General features: G+C 42.4%; 1 protein-coding gene across 2 annotated transcripts in view; it reads left to right on the top strand.

Annotated features, from left to right (window-relative positions):
• The window catches only part of FBLN1 (fibulin 1), a 79,392-nt gene that overhangs the window by 18,386 nt on the left and 34,485 nt on the right, over nt 1–26,521 (top strand). For both annotated transcript variants that reach the window (XM_073650066.1, XM_073650067.1), the window contains exons 2-8: nt 5,340–5,451; nt 13,858–13,996; nt 18,969–19,116; nt 19,196–19,258; nt 19,841–19,942; nt 25,020–25,157; nt 25,342–25,479. In XM_073650066.1, coding sequence (XP_073506167.1) covers nt 5,340–5,451; nt 13,858–13,996; nt 18,969–19,116; nt 19,196–19,258; nt 19,841–19,942; nt 25,020–25,157; nt 25,342–25,479 — 840 coding nt within the window. The remainder of the gene's footprint in view (nt 1–5,339; nt 5,452–13,857; nt 13,997–18,968; nt 19,117–19,195; nt 19,259–19,840; nt 19,943–25,019; nt 25,158–25,341; nt 25,480–26,521) is intronic.

A 26,521-nucleotide genomic window follows, 5' to 3' on the forward strand; every position in this document is an offset into this window, starting at 1 on the left:
GAGCATACAATGTTATAATTCATCAGGTTCGAAAACAGCTGTAGACCGGAACGCATTTAGGACATGATGTAGGAATGTCCATGTTTATCCCTCATCAACCAGTTGGCCGACATCTTGGTTTCGCCCATGTCGGTGTTTATCCTTTTGACTTAATTTGTATCTGAAATTTGGTTTTCAAATGAGGACATTTGGCCGGTTTCGAAAACAAGTAACGCGTTTCATGCTCCTTTGTCAATGTTTATTTGGCTCCGACATTGGATGAGATTATACAATATTATTATTCATTGTGAATGATGGATGGTGGGAGTGAAGACGATGATGTGAAAGGCCGCATGTGTATTTATTTGTCTGGATGGAGAAGAGATTTGTGTTTATGTCTGGATAGTTTTTTTAGTTTTTGACTGTTGGGTGGAGACTCCTGCTCCTCTGAGGCTTTGATAGGACCTTGTGGGCGCAAAAACTAGAGAGGAATCCTGATAATTGAGGCCAAGGGTAGTTATAACGGATGGAGGGGCAACAATTGCACAAGTGAGCTGGTGCCTAAGGGGCCACAAAATTCCCTGAGGGAAGGGCCCTGATACAGATTTTGCTTTGGGGCCAGTAGCCTTGAACAAGCACCCTACAACCTCTTATAGTACATACGCAAGGATGGACCCAAAGCAAATTTGCTCCCTTTGAAAAAAGTGACTTCAAACAAGGTATTTATAGGACAAGGGATATAATTAAAGGAGATGGAGCAAAAATTGGGCCCTCAAGGACTTCCCGTTAGGAGGGTCAAAAATACACTACACTGACTAATCTGTAGACTCCATGTTTTAGAGCGAATTGAGCTGAGTAGATTGATATATATTTTTGTGGGAGAATATTCAGCACAACTAATAATTTATTAGTTTCTCAATTTGGGCTTAGGAGTCCAGTGGGCGGTCTTACTCAATGATCGACCGCCCACTGGACTCCTAAGCCCAAAATAAGTAGAGGTTTCAATGAGTAAATTCCTAGTTCTGCTGAATCTTCTCCCATATATGTACAGTATATTGGTATATAATTAATGGAGATGGAACAAAAATTGAGCCTTCAAGAACTTCCCGTTAGGAGGGTCAAAAATCACTTAAAGGAAATGCACCACACTGTCTAATCTGTAAACTCCATGATTTAGAGCGAATTGGGCTGAGTAGATTGATATATATTTTTGTGGGAAAATATTCAGCGCAGCTAATAATTTATTTGTTTCTGAATTTGGGCTTAGGAGTCCAGTGGGCGGTCTTACTCAATGATTGACCGCCCACTGGACTCTTAAGCCCAAAATAAGTAGAGGTTTCAATGAGTAAATTACTAGTTCTGCTGAATCTTCTTCCATATATGTATATATCGATCTTCTCAGCTCCTCCTGCTCTGTAACCTGACGCCCAGAGATTGAACTTTTTCATGGGTTCCCTTAAAGGTAATGTTCTGTATGTTCAAAAGATGTGTGAGAAGATGCCATGGTTGAGGGTTCTTTTCTCAAAATATGGGGGTAATGTACTCAGTTAAGTATCAGGACTTCGTTGGTGTAAGCGGACGATATCAGTGGGTTGGCTTTGGTGGCTTGTGGTGGTGTACCAATGTTAGAGTAATTTTTGGGAACTTTTGGGTACTTTTGGGAACTCTGGTGGCTCCAGCATAGGCATCCCTGCTGCCATTATTTCTGACATGTCTCTGTTACATTGTAGTATTCTACGTAGCATTTCCTAAGAGGAGATCTGAAATAATCTCCTTAGAATTTTTGACACATCTTCAAAATGTAAGAATTTATTTGCAAATTTACACCAAAAATATAAAAAAAAGTCATTAATCATCACGGTGTTTTATTATAAACTCGGGAAAGGAGTCTAATGCTTTTAACGATGATGGATTATGTGTTACGTTTTCTTGCCAAGTCGTCCGTACAGCGAGCGCCTGGCAGCACCACACTTCTACACTGAATTTCCGGAATATCCTTCCAGGCTGCTGAAAAATATTCCATAATACTGAACATGAGAAATGATCTGATTTTGGGAAAACTTGGCAACTAGCTTGGTAGAAATCACTATATCTAATTGGGCATGATAGAAGTCGTTTCGGAACGTCCAGAGAGCCACAAGTTGGAAGTCAATGTCCTAGAAGGCTCCAGTATTGGCCATTCCTTCCCTTCATATGAAGATACCCGTGCCATGCCGAAATTTTCTATCCCATGTTGGATTTTTGCCTTTTTCCCCTTACACAACCATACCCTACTGGTTCTTCTGGATTGGTATCACCATAATTACCACTTTTCCAGAACATAAAGGAGGATCTGAGGAAAAGGGAGAGGAGTAGGAAAATTTGATGAGTGCTGCTGAAGCCTCCAAAAATTTACCAGAAAGTTGAACCACCCAAAGGTTTCTTGTGCGTGATGCCATCAGATGGAGCCCCATTGTCTAACCACATATTCATGGGGTGGTCTGAATAAAGGGGGCATGGTTATGGGGAAAAAATTTTGCCAACCACACTGAAAAATTTTCAGTTGCTAAAACCCCCCAAAATTCAATAGCAAAAGTTGGCAAGGATGAGCAAAGGGGAAAAGGTAGAGGAGTGGGAAAACTTGATGGGTGCTGCTGAAGCCTCCAAAACCTTACCGGAAAGGTTCACCACCCAAAGGTTTCTTGTGTGTGATGCCATCAGTAGGAGCCCCATTGTCCAACCACATATTCATGGGGTGGTCTAAATATAGGGGGAATGGTTATGGGTAAAAAAATTTTGCCCGTCACACTTAAAAATTTTCAGCGGCTAAAACTCCTCGAAATTCAATAGCAAAAGTTGGCAAGGATGAACAAGACCTTATTGGGTCTAGAACATTGGATGGCTTTGAGATGGTAGCTTAGGGGTGAGCTGCTTGTGTGTAGACCCATGGACCACGGATGGACCACCAATAGCAGAGATTTTTTTTTAGTTATTTTATAGTACTATTATTAGATTATGTATAGAGCAATTATTAGAGCACTGTATGTTGGTATTATTTGAGCACCATGCTGCAGTTTTCACTTAGCAAAGTCAACAAGACAGTCATCCCAAACATCAATAATGTGAACGTCCTACATAAATACTTATCTACTAAACCAAAATGTGCAGAACGCAATTGATAAGAAAGTAGGTACAAGTAATACAAGGAGGAGAACGCCCACCAAGAAGAATGCATTACCGATGCGCGTTTCGCCAGATGGCTTCATCTGGGGCTGAAATACTGTACACATACTTTCCAACATTCAAGTTGGTAGTATAGAGATGTTTAGGCCATGCCCTCAATTCCCTCTGACCACACACTTTTGGGTGGGGTTTACACAAACTCCATCCCTTTCTGGTTCAGGACGGTCTCAAATTGGCCAGGATTGCATCCAAAAATGAAAGCATTCCTGGTAGTATAATATTTTTGCAGATGGTAGCAGCACAACTATAGCAGTGTATTGCACTGTTATTTAGGCACTATCCTAAATGATGCTAATATATCAGCACTATATGGTTTACTGTATGGCAGTACACTATATGGGGGGCGTGTCAACATATTGTACCGCTCAGGGCATTATTCAATGCAGTACAGGAGTAATAAGAAGCATGGAGAGTGTAGGCACAAGTAACACAAACAGGTGAACGGTCATTGTACTGCTCAGGGCATTATCCAATCTGGTACAGGAGTAATAAGAATCATGGAGAGAACAAGTAACACAAGGAGGAAATCATCCATTGTGAAAAATGCATGCCCAACTCGTGTTTCGCCAAAAGGCTTCATCTGGGGCTGAAACACTATACACACACACTTTCTAACATTAGAGTTGGCAGTATAGAGATTTTTAAGTTATCCCCTCAATCCATCCATGACCACACACTTTTAGGTGATGATTCCACAAACCCCGTCCCTTTCTAGTTCAGGACAGTCAAAAAATTTTCAGGATTGCATCCGAAAAATTAAAGTATTCCTGGTAGTATAATATTTTTGCAGATGGTGGCCGCAAATCTGTAGCAATGTATTGCACTGTTATTTAGGCACATTCCCGAATGAGGCTGATATTTCAGCACTATATGGTTTACTGTATGGCAGTACACTCCATGGGGGGTGCTAACATATTGTACCGCTCAGGGCACTATCCAATGCAGTACAGGAGTAATAAGAAGCATGGAGAGGGTAGGCACAAGTAATATAAGGAAGGCAACAGTCATTGAGAAGAATGCATGTCTGACGTGTGTTTCGCCAAATGGCTTCATCTGGGGCTGAAGCACTGTATACATAATTTCCAACATTAGAATTGATAGTATCAAGATGTTTACGCCATCCCCTCAATTCTGACATGACCACACGCTCCCAAAGTGACCAGAATTGCACCCGAAAAACTAAGATATTACTGGTAGTGTAATATTTTTGCAGCGAGTGATAGCAAAATTGTAACAGCGTATTGAACTATTATTAGGTGCTATCCTGAATAATGCTGATATATCGGCACTATATGGTTTAATATATGGCAGTGCACTATATGGGGGTGCCAACATATTGTACCGCTCAGTGCATTATCCAATGTTTTCATCAATCTCTTATTATTGAATTGACTCTTGTGGGTCGTCTGGTCCATGTGTGTCACAATATTCCTTCTCTTCCAAGAAACTTCTTTTGTTTTGAGCTGGGAAATGCCAACGTCTGAAACCTTTACTGCTCATTAAATAAATTCCTAGTGTCAGAGTCATTGGAGCAAGGACAACAACATGGTTATAAAACCTAAGTCCAATAACTGGCGGGAGGGGAGTAGGTGGTCTGTCGTTGATATAGCAGCCCCTCTCAGCATTGCCCTTCAGCTACAAAGACTTTCTGTAATGCAATAATCATACAAGCCCTGATTCATCATTCGCAAGGTTTTTTATTAAAGACACTTTTCTTTTCTTGTCTGTCATTTTATGCGCCAAATTCTTATAAATTACCCACGCGTTTCATGAATTTTGTGCAAAGTCAACCTTTTTTGCACTTTTTTAGGGCAATAAGTTGCACGTTTCACTAAAAGATGCACAAATTGCACAAAAATATCGAAAAGTGTCAAAAGATGAATCAGGCAAAAACATCTGAAAACCCTAAACTGTAAAATGGCAGACTAAAAAAATAAACAAAAAAAAACCAGTTAAATACATATAAAATAGACCTAAAAAAAAGATGCAGAAAGAAGAATAAATAGGGCACCAACATAAAACCAGACTAAAAAAACAATAAAAACTCATCAAAGATCAGGCAAAAATGCATTAATGAATTGGGCCCAGTATGTTTCTGTGATTGCTGAAAATGGTGAATACTATGTTGTCTATTGCAGCTGCTGCTGAGGTGAAGGCCGATGTCTGCTGCACCAGTGGGTATGAGTGGGCATCACTGAATCAGGACTGTGCCAGCCTCCCTACTATCTCAGACTCAGACAAACAGTGCAGGTGAGTGAAATACAATTGTATCGTCTACTAAAAACTTTAAGGGGATCGCCAACAGCAAAGTAATACTGCAGTGTCCTTCATGTCCCACACAAAGTGACAAAAATAATATCTGTCCCCTCTGTTCGTGACAGAAGTAAAAAGTTAGTGCTAGAGTTGTGGTTAGCTAAGGTTAGGGTTAGGGCTATAAAATAGTTTTGAATTGTGGTTAGCTAAGGTTAGGGTTAGGGTTATAAAATAGTTTTGAATTGTGGTTAGCTAAGGTTAGGGTTAGGGTTATAAAATAGTTTTGAGTTGTGGTTAGCTAAGGTTAGGGCTAGGGTTAGGGCTAGGGCTATAAAATAGTTTTGAGTTGTGGTTAGCTAAGGTTAGGGTTAGGGTTATAAAATAGTTTTGAGTTGTTGTTAGCTAAGGTTAGGGTTAGGGTTATAAAATAGTTTTGAGTTGTGGCTAGCTAAGGTTAGGGCTAGGGTTAGGGCTAGGGCTATAAAATAGTTTTGAGTTGTGGTTAGCTAACGTTAGGGCTAAGGCTTGGGTTATAAAATAGTTTTGAGTTGTGGTTAGCTAAGGTTAGGGCTTGGGTTATAAAATAGTTTTGAGTTGTGGTTAGCTAAGGTTAGGGTTAGGGTTATAAAATAGTTTTGAGTTGTTGTTAGCTAAGGTTAGGGCTAGGGTTAGGGTTAGGGTTATAAAATAGTTTTGAGCTGTGGTTAGCTAAGGTTAGGGCTAGGGTTAGAGCTAGGGTTATAAAATAGTTTTAAGTTGCGGTTAGCTAAGGTTAGGGTTATAAAATAGTTTTGAGTTGTGGTTAGCTAAGGTTAAAACTAGGGTTATAAAATAGTTTTGAGTTGTGGTCAGCTAGGGTTAGGGCTAGGGTTATAAAATAGTTTTGAGTTGTGGTTAACTAAGGTTAGGGCTAGGGTTAGAGCTAGGGTTATAAAATAGTTTTAAGTTGCGGTTAGCTAAGGTTAGGGTTATAAAATAGTTTTGAGTTGTGGTTAGCTAAGGTTGAGACTAGGGTTATAAAATAGTTTTGAGTTGCGGTTAGCTAAGGTTAAGACTAGGGTTATAAAATAGTTTTCAGTTGTGGTCAGCTAGGGTTAGGGCTAGGGTTATAAAATAGTTTTGAGTTGTGGTCAGCTAGGGTTAGGGCTAGGGTTATAAAATAGTTTTGAGTTGTGGTTAGCTAGGGTTAGGGCTTGGGTTATAAAATAGTTTTGAGTTGCGGTTAGCTAAGGTTAAGACTTGGGTTATAAAATAGTTTTGAGTTGTGGTCAGCTAGGGTTAGGGCTAGGGTTATAAAATAGTTTTGAGTTGTGGTCAGCTAGGGTTAAGACTAGGGTTATAAAATAGTTTTGAGTTGTGGTTAGCTAGGGTTAGGGCTTGGGTTATAAAATAGTTTTGAGTTGTGGTTAGCTAGGGTTAGGGCTTGGGTTATAAAATAGTTTTGAGTTGTGGTTAGCTAAGGTTAGGGCTAGAGTTATAAAATAGTTATCTAAAAATGATGTAATAAGCTATCTACAAATTATTGTCAGGCCATATGTAACTTTTCAAAAATAGGCAATGATGAAAACTCTGGTAAAAAGCCAGGTCATGGTCCTCAAGTCTCCCCTCACTTGTAATTTTATGAGAGGATAGACAGCAACCTGCTGAGAGAGCTGTCAAACAAGTGAAGAATTTTACATTTTTACACTCTTCCTTTCTAATTCTAGCTAGGTTTAGGGCTAAGGTAAAAGTTAGAATAGGTTTAGGGCAATGCTAGAGTTAGGGTAAAGGTAAGAGTTAGACTAGCGTTAGGGCTAGGGTAAAGGTGAGAATAGGGCTAGGTTTAGGGTTATACTAGGGTAAAGGTTACAATAGGATTAGGGCTAAATTTAGGGTTATGTTAAGGTTAAAGCAAGGGTAAGAGTTAGACTAGGGTTAGGGCTAGGGTAAGGCCACGGCCCCACTATCAGTATTTGGTCAGTATTCGGTCAGTATTTTTTCTCAGGAGTGGGAGCTAAAACCAGGTGAGGAACAATCAGAGAAAAGGTATAATAGAAACAAGTCACCAATTCTGCATTTATCACCCACTCCTGTTTTGGCTCCCACTCCAGAGAAAAAATACTGACCAAATACTGATACCAGGGCCATGTCCTTAAGGTGAGAATAGGGCTGGGTTTAGGGTTGTGCTAGAATGAGAGTTATCCTAGGGTTATGCTAGCATAAAGGTTACAAAAAGGTTATGGCTAAGGTTAGGGTTTTGTTAGACTTAGGGCTAGATTAAGAGTTAGCTTGGGTTAGTGTTATGCTACGGTTAGGGCTAGGGTAAGAGATAGACTAGGATTAGGGTTATGGTAGGTTTAGGGCAAAGGTAAGAGTTAGACTAGAGTTAGGGCTAGTGTTATGCTAGGGTAAATATTACACTAGGGGTAGGGTTATGCTAGGGTTAGGGCTATATAAAAAGTTAGACTAGAGCTAGGGTTATGCTAGGGTAAAGGTTACAATAGGGTTAGGGTCATGCTAGGTTTAGGACTAGTGTAAGAGTTTGACTAGGGCTAGGGTAAAGGTTAGAATAGGTTTAGGGTTATGCAAGTGTATGAGTTATACTAGGGTTGGGGCTAGGGTTATGCTAAGGTAAAGGTTACAATAGGATTTGGGCTAAGTTTAGAGTTATGTTAAGTTTAGGGCAAAAGGTAATAGTTAGTCTAGGGTTAGCGCTAGGGCTAGGGTAAAGGTGAGACTAGGGCCACGTTTAGGATTATGCTAGGATAAGAGTTATACTAGGCTTATGCTAGTGTAAAGGTTTCAATAGGGTTAGAGCTGAGCTTGGGGTTATGTTAGGGCTAAGGTAAGAGTTAGCTCAGGGTTAGCGTTATCCTAGGGTAAGAGATAGACAAGGATTAGGGTTATGGTAGAGTTAGGGCAAGGGTAAGAGTTAAACAAGGGTTAGGTCTAGGGTTATGCTAAGGTAAAGGTTACAATAGTGTTAGGGTCACGCTAGGGTTAGGGCTAGGTTAAGTGTTAGACTAGTATTAGGGTTAGGGTCATGCTACGGTTAGGGCTAGGGTAAGAGTTAGACTAGGGCTAGGGCTATGCTAGTGGAAAGGTTACAATAGCTTTAGGGTCATGCTAGGGTTAGGACTAGTATAAGAGTTTGACTTGGGTTAGGACTAGGGTTATAAAATAATCACCTAAAAATAGTGAAATAATGTAATAAATGGTCTACAAAGAAATCTCAGGCCATATCCAACTTTTCAAAAATATAAAATGCTGAAAACGCTGCAGCACGTGTATTGTCAAATACAACCCTGGTGAATACATGCCAAAAAGTGTTTGGGTTTAAGTAACACAACCCAAAAAGGGGCATACCCATTCAGTTTTTCCCATGTACGGGGTCATATTGATAGATAAAAGAATTTATATATCCCTATTTTTCCATTGGTGTTTTAGGCATTCATTAATAAGACAAAATAAAATATACCTTTAATGGACATCCCCTTTATGATCCTTGGAAAAAAAAAAACACAGCGCCCCCCTCTTTCTGTGACTGTGCTTGGTACTGCAACTCATTCACTTAAATGAGCTGCAATACCAGACATAGCCACCGGACACAAGTGGCGCTGTTTAAAGTGGAAAATAAGAAAATCCTTCTTGAAAAAACAAAGTTTGAATAAAACTAGTCATGTACTGCCAAAGGCAGAAATAATGGCTGAGGAAGAGGGTTTTAAAGATATAGTTACAGCTTGAATGATGAATGTGTCCTGAGCGCTCACAGGCAATTCCTTCTCTACCTGATCCTCATAAATCCTTCACCAGCGTCCTATACTTTAGGGGCTGCAGATGTGGGCTTAGAGGAACACAACTTTCCAAATCCTATCGGTCGGAGAGATCTGTGGGCTCTGGGCTCCCTGGCGCTTAATAAAAGGAATCGTTCTAAAAGGAAACGGGGAAACGTCTCAGAGGAGTGAATTAGGAAATCCTCTCCCCTTTGAAAGTTCACTCCTGGGAGACGACGTCAGAGACTTGAAAGAGGAACCACATGTGAGCGCTGCTCCGGAGCTGGGGCGGGCGAGCATCTGATGCCCAGATACCCCGAATACTACTCCCTGCACAGAAACAGGGCAGAGACATCAAGCTCCTGGGCCCCAATGTAAAATCTGTGGATCCTGTGTTATCTACTGTATATAGAGGTGTTATCAGTCATTGTACAGGAGGAGGTGAGCTGTGACATCATCTATTGTGAATGGTGGATCCTGTGTTATCTACTGTATATAGAGGTGTTATCAGTCATTGTACAGGAGGAGGAGGTGAGCTGTGACATCACCTATTGTGTATGGTGGATCCTGTGTTATCTACTGTATATAGAGGTGTTATCAGTCATTGTACAGGAGGAGGAGGTGAGCTGTGACATCACCTATTGTGAATGGTGGATCCTGTGTTATCTACTGTATATAGAGGTGTTATCAGTCATTGTACAGGAGGAGGTGAGCTGTGACATCATCTATTGTGAATGGTGGATCCTGTGTTATCTACTGTATATAGAGGTGTTATCAGTCATTGTACAGGAGGAGGAGGTGAGCTGTGACATCACCTATTGTGTATGGTGGATCCTGTGTTATCTACTGTATATAGAGGTGTTATCAGTCATTGTACAAGAGAAGGTGAGCTGTGGCATCACCTATTGTGAATGGTGGATCCCGTGTTATCTACTGTATATAGAGGTGTTATCAGTCATTGTACAGGAGGAGGAGGAGGTGAGCTGTGACATCACCTATTGTGAATGGTGGATCCTGTGTTATCTACTGTATATAGAGGTGTTATCAGTCATTGTACAGGAGGAGGAGGTGAGCTGTGACATCACCTATTGTGTATGGTGGATCCTGTGTTATCTACTGTATATAGAGGTGTTATCAGTCATTGTACAGGAGGAGGAGGTGAACTGTGACATCACCTATTGTGTATGGTGGATCCTGTGTTATCTACTGTATATAGAGGTGTTATCAGTCATTGTACAAGAGAAGGTGAGCTGTGGCATCACCTATTGTGAATGGTGGATCCCGTGTTATCTACTGTATATAGAGGTAGTCATTGTACAGGAGGAGGAGGTGAGCTGTGACATCAGCTATTGTGAATGGTGGATCCTGTGTTATCTACTGTATATAGAGGTGTTATCAGTCATTGTACAGGAGGAGGAGGTGAGCTGTGACATCACCTATTGTGAATAGTGGATCCTGTGTTATCTACTGTATATAGAAGTGTTATCAGTCATTGTGCAGGAGGAGGAGGAGGAGGTGAGCTGTGACATCACCTATTGTGAATGATGGATCCTGTGTTATCTACTGTATATAGAGGGGTTATCAGTCATTGTACAGGAGGGGGAGAGGAGGTGAGCTGTGATATCACCTATTGTGAATGGTGGATCCTGTGTTATCTATTGTATATAGAGGTGTTATCAGTCATTATACAGGAGGAGGAGGAGGTGAGCTGTGACATCACCTATCGTGAATGGTGGATCCTATGTTATCTACTGTATATAGAGGTGTTATCAGTCATTGTACAGGAGGAGGAGGTGAGTTGTGACATCACCTATTGTGAATGGTGGATCCTATGTTATCTACTGTATATAGAGGTGTTATCAGTCATTGTACAGGAGGGGGAGGAGGTGAGCTGTGACATCACCTATTGTGAATGGTGGGTCCTGTGTTATCTACTTTATATAGAGGTGTTATCAGTCATTGTACAGGAGGAGGTGAGCTGTGACATCACCTATTGTGAATGGTGGATCCTGTGTTATCTACTGTATATAGAGGTGTTATCAGTCATTGTACAGGAGGAGGAGGTGAGCTGTGACATCACCTATTGTGTATGGTGGATCCTGTGTTATCTACTGTATATAGAGGTGTTATCAGTCATTGTACAGGAGGAGGAGGTGAGCTGTGACATCACCTATTGTGAATGGTGGATCCTGTGTTATCTACTGTATATAGAAGTGTTATCAGTCATTGTACAGGAGAAGGTGAGCTGTGGCATCACCTATTGTGAATGGTGGATCCCGTGTTATCTACTGTATATAGAGGTGTTATCAGTCATTGTACAGGAGGAGGAGGAGGTGAGCTGTGACATCACCTATTGTGAATGGTGGATCCTGTGTTATCTACTGTATATAGGTGTTATCAGTCATTGTACAGGAGGAGGAGGTGAGCTGTGACATCACCTATTGTGTATGGTGGATCCTGTGTTATCTACTGTATATAGAGATGTTATCAGTCATTGTACAGGAGGAGGAGGTGAACTGTGACATCACCTATTGTGTATGGTGGATCCTGTGTTATCTACTGTATATAGAGGTGTTATCAGTCATTGTACAAGAGAAGGTGAGCTGTGGCATCACCTATTGTGAATGGTGGATCCCGTGTTATCTACTGTATATAGAGGTGTTATCAGTCATTGTACAGGAGGAGGAGGTGAGCTGTGACATCAGCTATTGTGAATGGTGGATCCTGTGTTATCTACTGTATATAGAGGTGTTATCAGTCATTGTACAGGAGGAGGTGAGCTGTGACATCACCTATTGTGAATGGTGGATCCTGTGTTATCTACTGTATATAGAGGTGTTATCAGTCATTGTACAGGAGGAGGAGGTGAGCTGTGACATCACCTAATGTGAATAGTGGATCCTGTGTTATCTACTGTATATAGAAGTGTTATCAGTCATTGTGCAGGAGGAGGAGGAGGAGGTGAGCTGTGACATCACCTATTGTGAATGATGGATCCTGTGTTATCTATTGTATATAGAGGTGTTATCAGTCATTATACAGGAGGAGGAGGAGGTGAGCTGTGACATCACCTATCGTGAATGGTGGATCCTATGTTATCTACTGTATATAGAGGTGTTATCAGTCATTGTACAGGAGGAGGAGGTGAGTTGTGACATCACCTATTGTGAATGGTGGATCCTATGTTATCTACTGTATATAGAGGTGTTATCAGTCATTGTACAGGAGGGGGAGGAGGTGAGCTGTGACATCACCTATTGTGAATGGTGGGTCCTGTGTTATCTACTTTATATAGAGGTGTTATCAGTCATTGTACAGGAGGAGGTGAGCTGTGACATCACCTATTGTGAATGGTGGATCCTGTGTTATCTACTGTATATAGAGGTGTTATCAGTCATTGTACAGGAGGAGGAGGTGAGCTGTGACATCACCTATTGTGTATGGTGGATCCTGTGTTATCTACTGTATATAGAGGTGTTATCAGTCATTGTACAGGAGGAGGAGGTGAGCTGTGACATCACCTATTGTGAATGGTGGATCCTGTGTTATCTACTGTATATAGAAGTGTTATCAGTCATTGTACAGGAGGAGGAGGTGAGCTGTGACATCACCTATTGTGAATGGTGGATCCTGTGTTATCTACTGTATATAGAGGTGTTATCAGTCATTGTACAGGAGGAGGAGGTGAGCTGTGACATCACCTATTGTGAATGGTGGATCCTGTGTTATCTACTGTATATAGAGGTGTTATCAGTCATTGTACAGGAGGAGGAGGTGAGCTGTGACATCACCTATTGTGTATGGTGGATCCTGTGTTATCTACTGTATATAGAGGTGTTATCAGTCATTGTACAGGAGGAGGAGGTGAGCTGTGACATCACCTATTGTGAATGGTGGATCCTGTGCTATCTACTGTATATAGAAGTGTTATCAGTCATTGTACAGGAGGAGGAGGTGAGCTGTGACATCACCTATTGTGAATGGTGGATCCTGTGTTATCTACTGTATATAGAGGTGTTATCAGTCATTGTACAGGAGGAGGAGGTGAGCTGTGACATCACCTATTGTGAATGGTGGATCCTGTGTTATCTACTGTATATAGAGGTGTTATCAGTCATTGTACAGGAGGAGGAGGTGAGCTGTGACATCACCTATTGTGAATGGTGGATCCTGTGTTATCTACTGTATATAGAGGTGTTATCAGTCATTCTAATCCTGTCTGTGATGATAATGAGACTGATGAAAAGTCATCTGTACAGAACAGAAACTATGACATTAATATTAGCACCGTGGCCAGTGTGGAATTTCCAAGATTTCCAATTTTTTTTTATACAGATAGTCATATGAAAAATGTTAAAAATATTATCAAAAATTAGAAAAATAAATAAGTTTAATATAAAGTCCAGATTTAAACAATAGGTCAATTTCTGATTTCACACTTCCATTAAATATAGGACCAGTTGTGAGATTGACAGTTTGAAGTGATAGTTGGCGCGGCTCTTCTTTATTGAGATGAATGGGTTTAGGCTGCAATACCACATACAACCTGTAGACTGGTGTGGCGCTGTCCCTGTAGGAAAGCTGCCATGAGGAATTACTTTTACTATTTTCATGAAATATTTGATGTATGTTCGTCTTTTTGTTTTCCTAGAATTATCCAGGAGCAATGCTGCCTGAATCAGCTGGAGGACTTGCACTGTACGACCGGCATCAACATCGCCAACGAGAAAAACTCCTGCGATGCAACGGACCAGGAGAAGACATCCAGCTGTGAAGCCAGGTTTGTGCAGGTGAGCGGAGATCTGCTGGGACTAGTGGTCCTACAATACGTGGGAGAACGAGAGAACCAATGCATGATCACGGAGGTGCATGTGCGCAAGAGCGCCCCATTTTTGAGATCAGTCGGACCCCAAAAATCAGGAATGGATCAGTGGATACCTATTTTTATTACTGCCCCTTAGTGGATACCCATTTTTATTAATGCCCCCTAGTGGATACCTATTTTTATTACCGCCCTCTAGTGGATACCTATTTTTATTTCCGCCCCCTAGTGGATACCCATTTTTTTTTTTTACCACCCTTGGATACCCATTTTTATTACCACCCCTGGATACCCATTTTTATTACTGCCCCCTTGTGGATACCCATTTTTATTACCACCCCTGGATACCCATTTTTATTACCACCCCTGGATACCCATTTTTATTACTGCCCCTTAGTGGACACCCATTTTTATTACCTCCCCCTAGTAGATACCCATTTTTATTACCGCCCCGTAGTGAATACCCATTTTTATAACCGCCCCCTAGTGGATACCCAGTTTTATTACTGTCCCCTAGTGGATACCCATTTTTATTACCGCCCCGTAGTGAATACCCATTTTTATAACCGCCCCCTAGTGGACACCCAGTTTTATTACTGTCCCCTAGTGGATACCCATTTTTATTACCGCCCCGTAGTGAATACCCATTTTTATAACCGCCCCCTAGTGGATACCCAGTTTTATTACTGTCCCCTAGTGCAGAGGTCCCCAACCGCCGGTCCGCGGACCAGGACCGGGCCGTTGGGGTTTTTCAGCCGGTCCGCGGCGCCGCTGACCAGGGCCGGCGTCAGCACCCGGGCAAATGCCGGGGCTCTGAGCAGGCAGAGGGGCCCACTAGCGGTCGCGCACCCCGCTGAGCTATGGGCGGAGGAGAGCGGTGTCAGCGCCCGCCCTTCTCCGCCGCTTGCTCAGGGCCCCGGCAGCCCGATACTTACCTCTCCCCGTGCCTCCGCAGATCAGCTGTCTTCCTGCTCTGCGCTCCCTGTGACGTCTCAGGTCAGAGGGCGCGGTGACGTCTTTACACCGCGCCCTCCCCTGAGCCGTCACAGGGAGCGCTGAGCGGGAAGAAACGACAACGCTGGAGTTCGGAGCCGAGCAGCGAGCGGCGGGCAGCAGGTAGCAGGTGAGGAGAAGGGAGGTGAGTATTTGATTTTTTTTTTTTTTTTTAATGTATGGAGGCATGGGGCAGTATAAAGAGGGGAGGGGGGGCATCCTGCTTGGGGCATTATAAAGAGGAGGGGTGACAGCCTGCATGGGGCATTATAAGGTGGGGAACAGCCTGCATGGGGCATTATAAAGAGGGGGGGATTCCTGCTTGGGGCATTATAATGAGGAGGGGTGACAGCCTGCATGGGGCATTATAAGGTGGGGACCAGCCTGCATGGGGCATTATAAGGTGGGGAACAGCCTTCACGGGGCATTATAAAGAGAGGGGGGGACATCCTGCATGGGGCATTATAAAGAGGAGGGGTGACAGCCTGCATGGGGCAGTATAAAGAGGAGGGGTGACAGCCTGCATGGGGCATTATAAAGAGGGGGGGTGACAGCCTGCATGGGGCAGTATAAAGAGGAGGGGTGACAGCCTGCATGGGGCATTATAAAGAGGGGGGGTGACAGCCTGCATGGGGCAGTATAAAGAGGAGGGGTGACAGCCTGCATGGGGCAGTATAAAGAGGGGGGGCAGCCTGTATGGGGCATTATGTGGGGGGTAACAGCCTGCATGGAGCATTAAAAGGGGGGGGCCTGTATGGGGCATTATGTGGGGGGGAACAGCCTGCATGGAGCATTATAAGGGGGGGGGGGCAGCCTGTATGGGGCATTATGTGGGGGTAACAGCCTGCATGGAGCATTAAAAGGGAGGGGCCTGTATGGGGCATTATGTGGGGGGTAACAGCCTGCATGGAGCATTATAAGGGGGGGACAGCCTGTATGGGGCATTATGTGGGGGGTAACAGCCTGCATGCAGCATTATATGGGGACCGGTATCCTGTATGGAGCGTTATATGAGGGCCAGTATCCTGTATGGAGCGTTATATGGGGGCCAGTATTCTGTATGGAGCCTTATATGGGGGCCAGTATTCCGTATGGGGTCTTATATGGGGGCCAGTATTCCGTATGGGGCCTTATATGGGGGCCAGTATTCCGTATGGGGCCTTATATGGGGGCCAGTATTCCGTATGGGGCCTTATATGGGGGCAAGTATTCCGTATGGGGCCTTATATGGGGGCAAGTATTCCGTATGGGGCCTTATATGGGGGCCAGTATTCCGGATGGGGCCTTATATGGGGGCCAGTATTCCGTATGGGGCCTTATATGGGGGCCAGTATTCCGTATGGGGCCTTATATGGGGGCCAGTATTCCGTATGGGGCCTTATATGGGGGCAAGTATTCCGTATGGGGCCTTATATGGGGGCCAGTATTCCGTATGAAGCGTTATATGGGGGCCAGTATTCCGTATGAAGCGTTATATGGGGACCAGTATTCCGTATGGAGCCTTATATGGGGGCCAGTATTCCGTATGGAGCCTTATATGGGGGCCACTATTCTGTGTGGAGCGATTCACCGGTTTCTGAGCTATTGTAGAATTTACAATAGATATCACTCATGAAGTGAAATCTTTGCATTGTACTATATATATATATATATATTTCTCCGCCGTATCTCTGCATCATGAATCGTGGTATGTGTTAAAGGGGCCCACTGAGACTCTTTCGCCCGGGGCCCAGAAAAACCTGGAGCCGGCCCTGCCGCTGACAGCTAGCTCCGCGGCCCTGCGCCTGGTCAGAACTCGCTCTGTGTGGATTTATAATGTTTTCTGCCATAGCCGTGACAGCTCGCAGCTCCCGGCAGAGAACATTATGCAGGACGGGGTGGGGCGTCGGGCGGGTCTTAGTGACGCAGCCCTCCACAGCACAGCATGGTACCTGTTGTACGTCACGGGGCGGGTCTTAGTGACGCGGCCCTCCTGCACAGCATGGTGTGTTCCTGACGGGGTGGGGCGGCAGGCTCTCCTCACTGACATGCCCCCGGCAGAACATGTTATGTGGGGCGTGCTGGGGCAGCAGACTGGCTTCAGTGACGCGGCTCCCGGTACCGGTGTTCAGTGTGTAGCGCTGCTAAGCAGCAGCGCTGTATACACTGACGCTCAATGTACAATGCTGCTACCGCCAGCATCCTCCCCATACAGCTCCACCCCTCCATAACCCCACCCCCATATGACCAAAGCCCCGCCCCCACCGGGCCATGGAAAACTGGTCTTGCTTAAAGCCGGTCCCTGGTGCAAAAAAGGTTGGGGACCTCTGCCCTAGTGGATACCCATTTTTATTATCGCCCCTTAGTGGATATCCATTTTTATTACTGCCCCCTAGTGGATACCCATTTTTATTACGGCCCCCTAGTGGATATCCATTTTTATTACTGCCCCCTAGTGGATACCCATTTTTATTACGGCCCCCTAGTGGATACCCATTTTTATAACTGCCCCCTAGTGGATACCCAGTTTTATTACTGTCCCCTCGTGGATACCTATTTTTATTACCGCTCCTTAGTGGATATCCATTTTTATTACTGCCCCCTAGTGGATACCCATTTTTGTAACTGCCCCCTGGTGGATACCCATTTTTATTACCGCCCCCTAGTGGATACCCATTTTTGTAACTGCCCCCTGGTGGATACCCAGTTTTATTACTGTCCCCTAGTGGATACCTATTTTTATAACCACCCCTTAGTGGATATCCATTTTTATTACTGCCCCCTAGTGGATACCCATTTTTATTACCGCCCCCTAGTGGATACCCATTTTTATTACTGCCCCCTAGTGGATACCTATTTTTATTACTGACCCCTAGTGGATAGCTATTTTTATTACCGCCCTCTAGTGAATACCCATTTTAATTTCTGCCCCTTAGTGGATACCTATTTTTATTACTGCCCCTTAGTGGATACCTATTTTTATTACTGCCCCCTAGTGGATACCTATCTTTATTACCGCCCTCTAGTGAATACCCATTTTTATTACCGCTCCCTAGTGTATACTCATTTTAATTACTGCACTCTAGTTGATACCCATTTTTATTACTGCCCCTTAGTGGATACATATTTTTATTAGCGCCCCCTAGTGGATTCCTATTTATATAAGCTCCCCCTAGTGGATACTCATTTTTGTTACTATCCCCTAGAGGGTACCTATTTTTATTACTGCCCCCTGCATTTATGGCATCTCCACAGACTGGAATTTTTCAAAAGCTTAATGTCCACCATTTCTGATCCAAAAACCCTGTGCTGATTATTAATATAACATTTCTTTATAGGGGGCTCTCCGGTTTTATGACTTGGAAAATAACATAATTCTAGCTGCAAGCAGTCACCAGTAGGGGGAGCTAAATGCATGTGGGGAATACAGCTTATAGATCTCAAGGGTTGTCCAAGGCTTATACATTGATGACCTATCCTTCAATATCAGATTGGTGTAAGTCCGACACCCGGTACCCCCACTTCTGTTCCCAATCGAGTACTAAGGCCTTGATTCATCATTTGAATCGCATCCTAAATGTACAGAGCCGGAAAAGCACAGCTCTGTACACCATCTAGTGGCCATCTTTAAGTACTGCAGTCTAACTTCTAAGTGAACAGAAGCTGAGCTGCAGTACCTGAGAACGGCCACTACACAGTGCACAGCGCTGTGGTGCTGCGGATCTGAACACTGTGTACATCCAGTATGCAGTGAGCTCCCTCTAGTGGTGTCTGCAGGTAGCCATTTTGTTAATATGACAGGCAATGGAAGCAGTTCAGCGTCGGGACTGTCTCATACCATAGACCCGGCCGCAGCTTATTTAAAAAAGCCGCTTTTTTTTTCTTCGCGGCAAATAATAAGGCACATACTATATGAGCATTCGTGGCTTCTAGAGATTCTTCTTCATTCTGTATTATTTTTATTACAGAGATGCTGCAAGTGTTGCCTGCTGGGTAAAGAGGCCCAGGCACGGGGTGAATCCTGCGAGCAGATGTTCCTGGGCTACCAGTGCAGCCTTGTGTTCAGAGCCTGCTGTGTAAAACAGGAGGGCAGCGACGCCCCCAACCAGGACGAAGGTGCAATAATCTACAGAACATGCAAAAAAAAAAGACGTTATTGCTAGACGTAACTAAAAATATATTTTTATTCCCAAAGCCAACAAACCTTTAGTTTCCAACACAGATAATGAAGACCCCTCCTTGAATGACAGATGCAGAGGTGAGGAATTTTAAAGAGACATTTCCATTTTTCAGAAACGGGTATTGTCGGATAGAGCTCGTAAAGACAAGCAAAATTGCAATTTACTGCTTGTTAAAATTTTCAGCCGTTCTTGAGATATTAGCACTTTTTTCTTTTGTTTACAACTCATCACCTTGGAAACCGACCATCGCTGCTAGACAGCAGAACTTGAGCAGAGCTTACAAGCTATTGACTCTTTTGACTATTGAACTTTTAAGCCTTGTTTTGAAGCTGGCCCGGGATCGCTGGAGCGTACTTTTTCTCCCTAGATTCAGCACAGTGCTTAGAAGCTAGACAGCAGCGGTGGTCGGTCTCTGGGGCAACGAGCTATAAACAACAACAAAAAAAAGTATTAATATCTCAAGAACGGCTTAAAATTTTAACAAACAGTAAATTGCAAAATTGCTTGTTTTTACGAGCTCTATCCAAAAAATACCTATTTATGAACGTGAAACTACCTCTTTAATTTTGTAACTTTTTGGTTTTTTTTATGGAATATGCCCACATCTCTCAAAATGCAACGCAGCAGACTGTTAAATAATTACGTTTTTCTACCTGTAGGTGGCGGACGGTGTACCCAGCAGTGCAGAGATACCGGAAGCAGCGTGGTCTGTTCTTGTTATTCCGGTTACCAGCTCCAACCTGATGGAGTCACCTGCAATGGTATCAGTTTAATGAATGTGCTTCCAAACCAACTGCAGGGATGTACTATAACTCCCATCATCCAGCACCGAAGTGCTGTGTATGTCTGTAGAGCTTGCGTCACTTTTTTTTTTTTTACCCCAGTAATATAAAACCTTCCAGACTCTTGGGTTGATTCCAATTGGCAGCTCAGGCTTTTAACCTGGGGTCAGCGAAGAGGGTGGGGGGCTCTGAAGACATGTTGGACGCGGTCCAGGTATCTTCTGATTCATTTCCCGGAGGCGCTATTTACATATTTTTTACATCTGCTTTTCTCATTTCTTGTATTGTGTGGTCCTAGAGGATTAACCTCTTCGTTACTTTATCTTTGTGAAAAGCTAGAAATAATGCCAGGCTGGTGGGCATAAAGGTGGCTGTGGTCTATAGGTAGGTCCAGATGCATTATTGATAGGGCTACATTATCAGCATTGAGACAGAATCCCTATCAAACACATTCACTTTTTAACCAAAATACTGCCATATATTGCCAAAATAATGCTTCCATACAATGCCTAAGATAATTACCAATGATACCTAAATAATACTAGTTCCATACATCTGCAATACCTAATACAACCATATAGTGCCCAGATAATACACCCGTATGTTTGCTACACGATATTGAAATTCAGTGCCCAAATAATGCCGCCATACAGTCCCTAAATAATACTTTCCTACTGAATCCAATGTCTAACACTACTATATAATTCTTATATAATATTGCCATACGTTTCCCATTTAGTTCCTTAAATAAAACTATCAAACAGTCCCCAAATTATACTTTCCTATAGTAGCCAATATCTGATATTACTGTATAATGCTCAAATCATACTGTTATCATTTCCCTACATAACATTAACATTTAATGCTCAATTATGACCGCCATATAATCCATAAAATATAGTTTCTTACAGTATCCAACACTAATGATATGTCATCAAAGATCACAGAATAATAACAAATATTTCCTACACAATACTGCCATTCAGTACCCACATAATACTACCGTATAGTCCCTAAGCTATACTTCTCTACAATATCCAATATCTAATACTCACTATAATTCTCTAATGTGAGCATTATAATACTAATAATTATGTGAGCATTATAATACTATAATGCTCACATAATACCGCCATATATTTCCCCACACAATACCGCCATTTAGTACCCAACCAATACTACTGTACAGTCCCTAAGCTATATTTCTCTGCAATATCCAATATCTTATATTACTATATAATGCTCACGTAATACTGCCATATATTTCCACGCACAATACGGCCATTCAGTACCCAAACAATACTACCGTTCAGTCCCTAAACTATACTTCTCTGCAATATCCAATATCTAATGCTACTATATATTTCTCCACACAATACTGCCATTTAGTGCCAAACAATACAATCATACAATACCAAAATAATACTTTCCTGCAGTATTCAATATCTAATACTACACTAAATGGCCACATAATAGCTCCATATATTTCTCATCCAAATAATACCACCAAACAATGCTCATATAATACGGCCCTATAGTATCCAAGATCTAATGCTACTAGAGAGTGCTCATATAATGCTACCATATATTTTGAACACTATACTGCCCTTCAGTGACCAAATCAATAACTTATATTTCCTAAAGTATCCATTATTTAACACACTACTATGCAATACGCAAATAATACCGCCATCTGTTTCCCACATAATACTGCCATCCAGTGCCAAATAATTCCACCTTACAAAGCTTAAAAAAAATACCTCACCGCATAAAGCTGACATATATTTGCTACACAATTCTCCCATTTACTGCCCAAATAATACTGCAATGCTATCTATAAATAATTTGTCTCTACAGTATCCAATGTCTAATACTACTCTCTGACTGCTCCTTCACTGTATCTTTTGCCAGCTCTTCTTCCTCTCCTCGTCCCCTTACTATCGGGGTTCTGCAGGGCTCAGTCCTAGGCCCCCTCCTCTTCTCTCTATACACCGCTCCTATTGGACAAACAATCAGCAGATTCGGTTTCCAGTACCATCTCTGTGCTGACGACACCCAATTATACACCTCTTCCCCTGACATCACCACTACCGTAATACAAAATACCAAGGATTGTCTGTCTGCTGTCTCTAACATCATGTCCTCCCTCTATCTGAACCTAAATCTCTCCAAAACTGTACTCCTTATTTTTCCTCCCTCTACTAACCTACCTATACCTAACTTTTCAATTTCCTTGGGTGGTGCCACCATAACTCCCAGGCGGCACGCCCGCTGTCTTGGAGTCATATTTGACACACAACTTTCCTTTATTCTCTATATCCGATCACTCACTCGCTCCTGTCACCTGCACCTTAAAGACATCTCCAGAATCCGACCTTTTCTCACCTTTGATACCATAGAAACCCTTACTGTCGCTCTCTTTCACTCTCGTCTGGACTACTGCAACTCTCTTCTGATCGGTCTCCCTCTAACCAAACTCTCTCCTCTCCAATCCATTCTGAATGTGGCAGCCAGGGCCGTATTTCTGTCCAGCAGCTTCACAGATGCCTCCACCCTGTGCCAGTCATTACACTGGTTACCCATCTGCTACAGAATACAATACAAACTCATCTCTCTCACCCACAAAGCTCTCCACAGTTCTGCACCGCCCTATATCTCATCCCTCATTTCTGTCTTACGCCCCTCCCGTGCCCTCCGTTCTGCAACTGATCTAAGACTAGCATCCTCCTTAATCCGAACCTCACACCTCCATCACCTCCGACCATGTTCTACCTATTGTGTCCCCCCATTTCCATATAGATTGTAAGCTCGCGAGCAGCAGGACCCTCAATCCTCCTGTAACTGTTGAAATGTGATACATTGTATTATTTATATTGTCTGTACATGTCCATAATTAATTGTAAAGTGCTGTGGAATATGTTGGCGCTATGTAAATAAAAAATATTATTATTATTATTATTATAATACTCACATAATAGCATCATACCTTTCCCACACAACTAGGAATTAGTGGCCAAATAATGCCACCATACAACCTAAAATATATGTTTCTACAGTATGGAACATCTATCACTATCATTATAAAATGTTCACAGAATAATAATACTGCCATTCACTGTCTAAATAATACCACCATACAGCCACCAATAAAACTTCCTTTCAGTACCTGATATGAAATACTGCCATATAGTGTCCACATAATATTAGCTTCCTGTAGGTGGCACTAGAGTTCTAGTCCTCTTCAATTTGCACATAATATTAGCAAATGTTTCCCACACATTACTGGTATTCAGTGCCCAAATAATACCGCCACACAATCCCTAATTAGTACTTTCCTTAGAATTCAATGTCTAATACTACTATATAATGCTCGCATAATATTACCATATAATTCCAATATAATATTGCTATTCAGTACCTAAATAATACTACCAAACAATCCCAAAATAATCCTTCCCTGCAGTATTCAATATCAAATGCCTGAATATGACTTCAATACTATTATTACTACACTAAAATAGCCACATAATAGTGTCGTAAATTTTTATACAATACTGCTAATCAGTGCCCAAATAATACCGCCATACAATACATAAATAATATTATATTACAGTATCCAATATAAAAAGGACCATATAGTGCCCACTTAACGCTGCATTATATTTCCCACATGATAATGCTATTCAATGCCTAAATAAAACTGCCCTTTAATGATCAAATAATACCGCCATACAGTACATAAATAATATTATATTACTGTATCTAATATAAAAAAGGATATGATGCTGCTATAAAACTGCCCTTTATTGATCAAATAATACCTCCATACAATTACCTATATAATATTTCTCTGTAGTATCCATTATCTAATACTACACTAAAATGGCCACATATTAGTGGCAGAGATTTTTTTATACAATACTGCTAATCAGTGCCCATATAATACCTCCGTACAATACATACATATTATATTACAATACCCAATATAAAAAAGGACCAAATAGTGGCCACATAACATTGCATTATATTTCCCATACGATACTGCTATTCAATGCCTAAATAAAACTGCCCTTTAATGATCAAATAATACTGCCATACAATACATAAATAATATTATATTTCAGTATCTAATATAAAAAAGACCATATAGCATCCATGTAAGAGTGCATTATATTTCCCACATGATTCTGCTCAAAAACTGCCCTTTGATGATGAAATAATACCTCCATACAATGCCTATATAATATTTCTCTGTAGTATCCATTATCTAATACTGCATTAAAATGGCTACATAATAGTGCCTTATATTTTTTTATACAATACTGCTAATCAGTGCCCATATAATACCGCCATACAATACAAACATATTATATTACAATAGCCAATATAAAAAAGGACCATATAGTGCCCATATAACACTGCATTATATTTCCCATACAATACTGCTATTCAGTGCCTACATAAAACTGCCTTTTAATGATCAAATAATACTGCCATACAATACATAAATAATATTATATTACAGTATCTAATATAAAAAAGGACCATATAGTGCCCATGTAAGAGTGCATTATATTTCCCATATGATACTGCTATTCAATTCCTAAATAAAACTGCCCTTTAATGATAAAATAATACCGCCATACAGCACATAAATAATATTATATTACAGTATCTAATATAAAAAAGGACCATATAGTGCCCACGTAAGAATGCATTATTTTTCCCATATGATACTAAAACTGCCCTTTGATGATCAAATAATACCGCCATACAATGCCTATATAATATTTTTCTGTAGTATCCATTATCTAATACTTCAATTAAATGGCTATATAATAGTGCCGTATATTTTTTTATACAATACTGCTAATCGGTGCCCACATAATACCGCCATACAATACATGAATAATATTATATTGCCCAAATAAAAGTGCCCTTGAATTATTAATGCCACCATACAATGCCTAAATAGATAATGAGTAAATAGTCCCTGGTGGTCTAGGGCAGAGAAAGTTTCAATGCCCTTGGGGCCCATTTTTTTCCGTTTACGCAGATATAAATGAATGCATCGAGCAGACGCACAATTGTAAGGTGGGGCAGAGATGCATCAATCTACACGGATCCTTCCGATGCCAGAGAGAGGCCAACTGCGGCACCGGCTACGAGCTCACCGATGATAACAACTGCATAGGTATGGTGGGGGGGTTGGAGCACCATTTACAATTTCATCCATAGTAAAGCCTTTAGCACACTGCCCCCTGGTGGTAAAAGTCAATATCTATATTCAATGATACACTGCCGCCCTCTAGTGGCTGTGAACTGGAACTGACTCCTACAAAAAAAAAACAAAAGTCGTATTATTTTGTGATTTTCAGATATCGATGAGTGTACCACCGGGATCCACAACTGTCTCCCAAGCTTCAACTGTCAGAATACGCCTGGATCTTTCCGCTGTCGCCCTAAAGTGCAGTGCAGCACTGGGTTTATTCAGGATGCACTGGGCAATTGCATTGGTAAGATCGGCCAACGCTTTTTGGATTACTGGGTTTTTTAGGTTTGTTGGCTGTCAACTACTACTCCTGCATGGTGAGGCGGATCATAGACCTGCCCACGATTGACCCACCATCATTGGTATTTGCATCCAAACCACATAATCTCAAAAGTCCTGCATGAATCAAAAAGGGTAGATGAAATGGCTACCTGGAAACCTCCAGATTCCCCCCTACTGTGATGCCCCCTGCTGGCTCCACAACAGCTCCCCAGATACAGTGCCAAAAGTATGACTTGTTTGCCCTTTCTTGCCAAGTGGCAAGTGAAATGCGTGCTGTCATCCTCAGCAGCAAAACAGTGCCGGGTCACCTACAGCAAATAAGTGGGGGGAGGCTCCTGCTGCAGCGAATTGCCTTACTCACCGCCTATAAGTGGGGCTATAACTGGCCCATTCTTGGGTCTCCTATAGCAAAGAAGTGGGGGGGGGCTCCTGCTGCAGCTAGTTGCCTTTCTCACCGCCTGTAAGCGGGACTATAGCCAGATCATTCTTAAAGGGGTTGTCCACTACTTTAGATTAACCCCCCCCCAATGTATTCCCCTGGGAACCCTAAGACTTTTTGTAAATACCTTCCATTGCAGATAATGCCTGTGAGCGGCGCTATCACTGGCCGCTCACAGGCATCACGTGACCCCCGGCTGCTGCCGCCTCTGACATCCACTGATGTCACTGTAATAGAAGGAGAATCAGTGCGAGATGTATGTAATAAGGAGAAAGAGCGCCATCTGGTGAGCATTTCAAGTTTGGACGCTGGACCCGGTCAGGTGACCTCCAGCAGATGATTTCAAAATTTAATGGTCGAGCGCGCAGAGCCTGAGGTGATTTCGGCGCCAGACACAGGAAGAGACGTGACGCAGGCCGGATGCGCTGAAGGAACCAGCGAGAGAGACCGGGGTGAGAGACCCGTAAAGCAAGACAGATGGCTGCCGATGAACGAGCGCGGGATTCAGTGCAGCGGTCCCTGGGGTGTCACGGCTACGGAAGAGGACCGGGTCTTGGATACGACA

This window comes from Phyllobates terribilis, unplaced genomic scaffold, assembly GCF_046119375.1.
Source record: "Phyllobates terribilis strain yellow unplaced genomic scaffold, ASM4611937v1 Scaffold_10__3_contigs__length_209671492, whole genome shotgun sequence".
NCBI lineage: Eukaryota > Metazoa > Chordata > Amphibia > Anura > Dendrobatidae > Phyllobates > Phyllobates terribilis.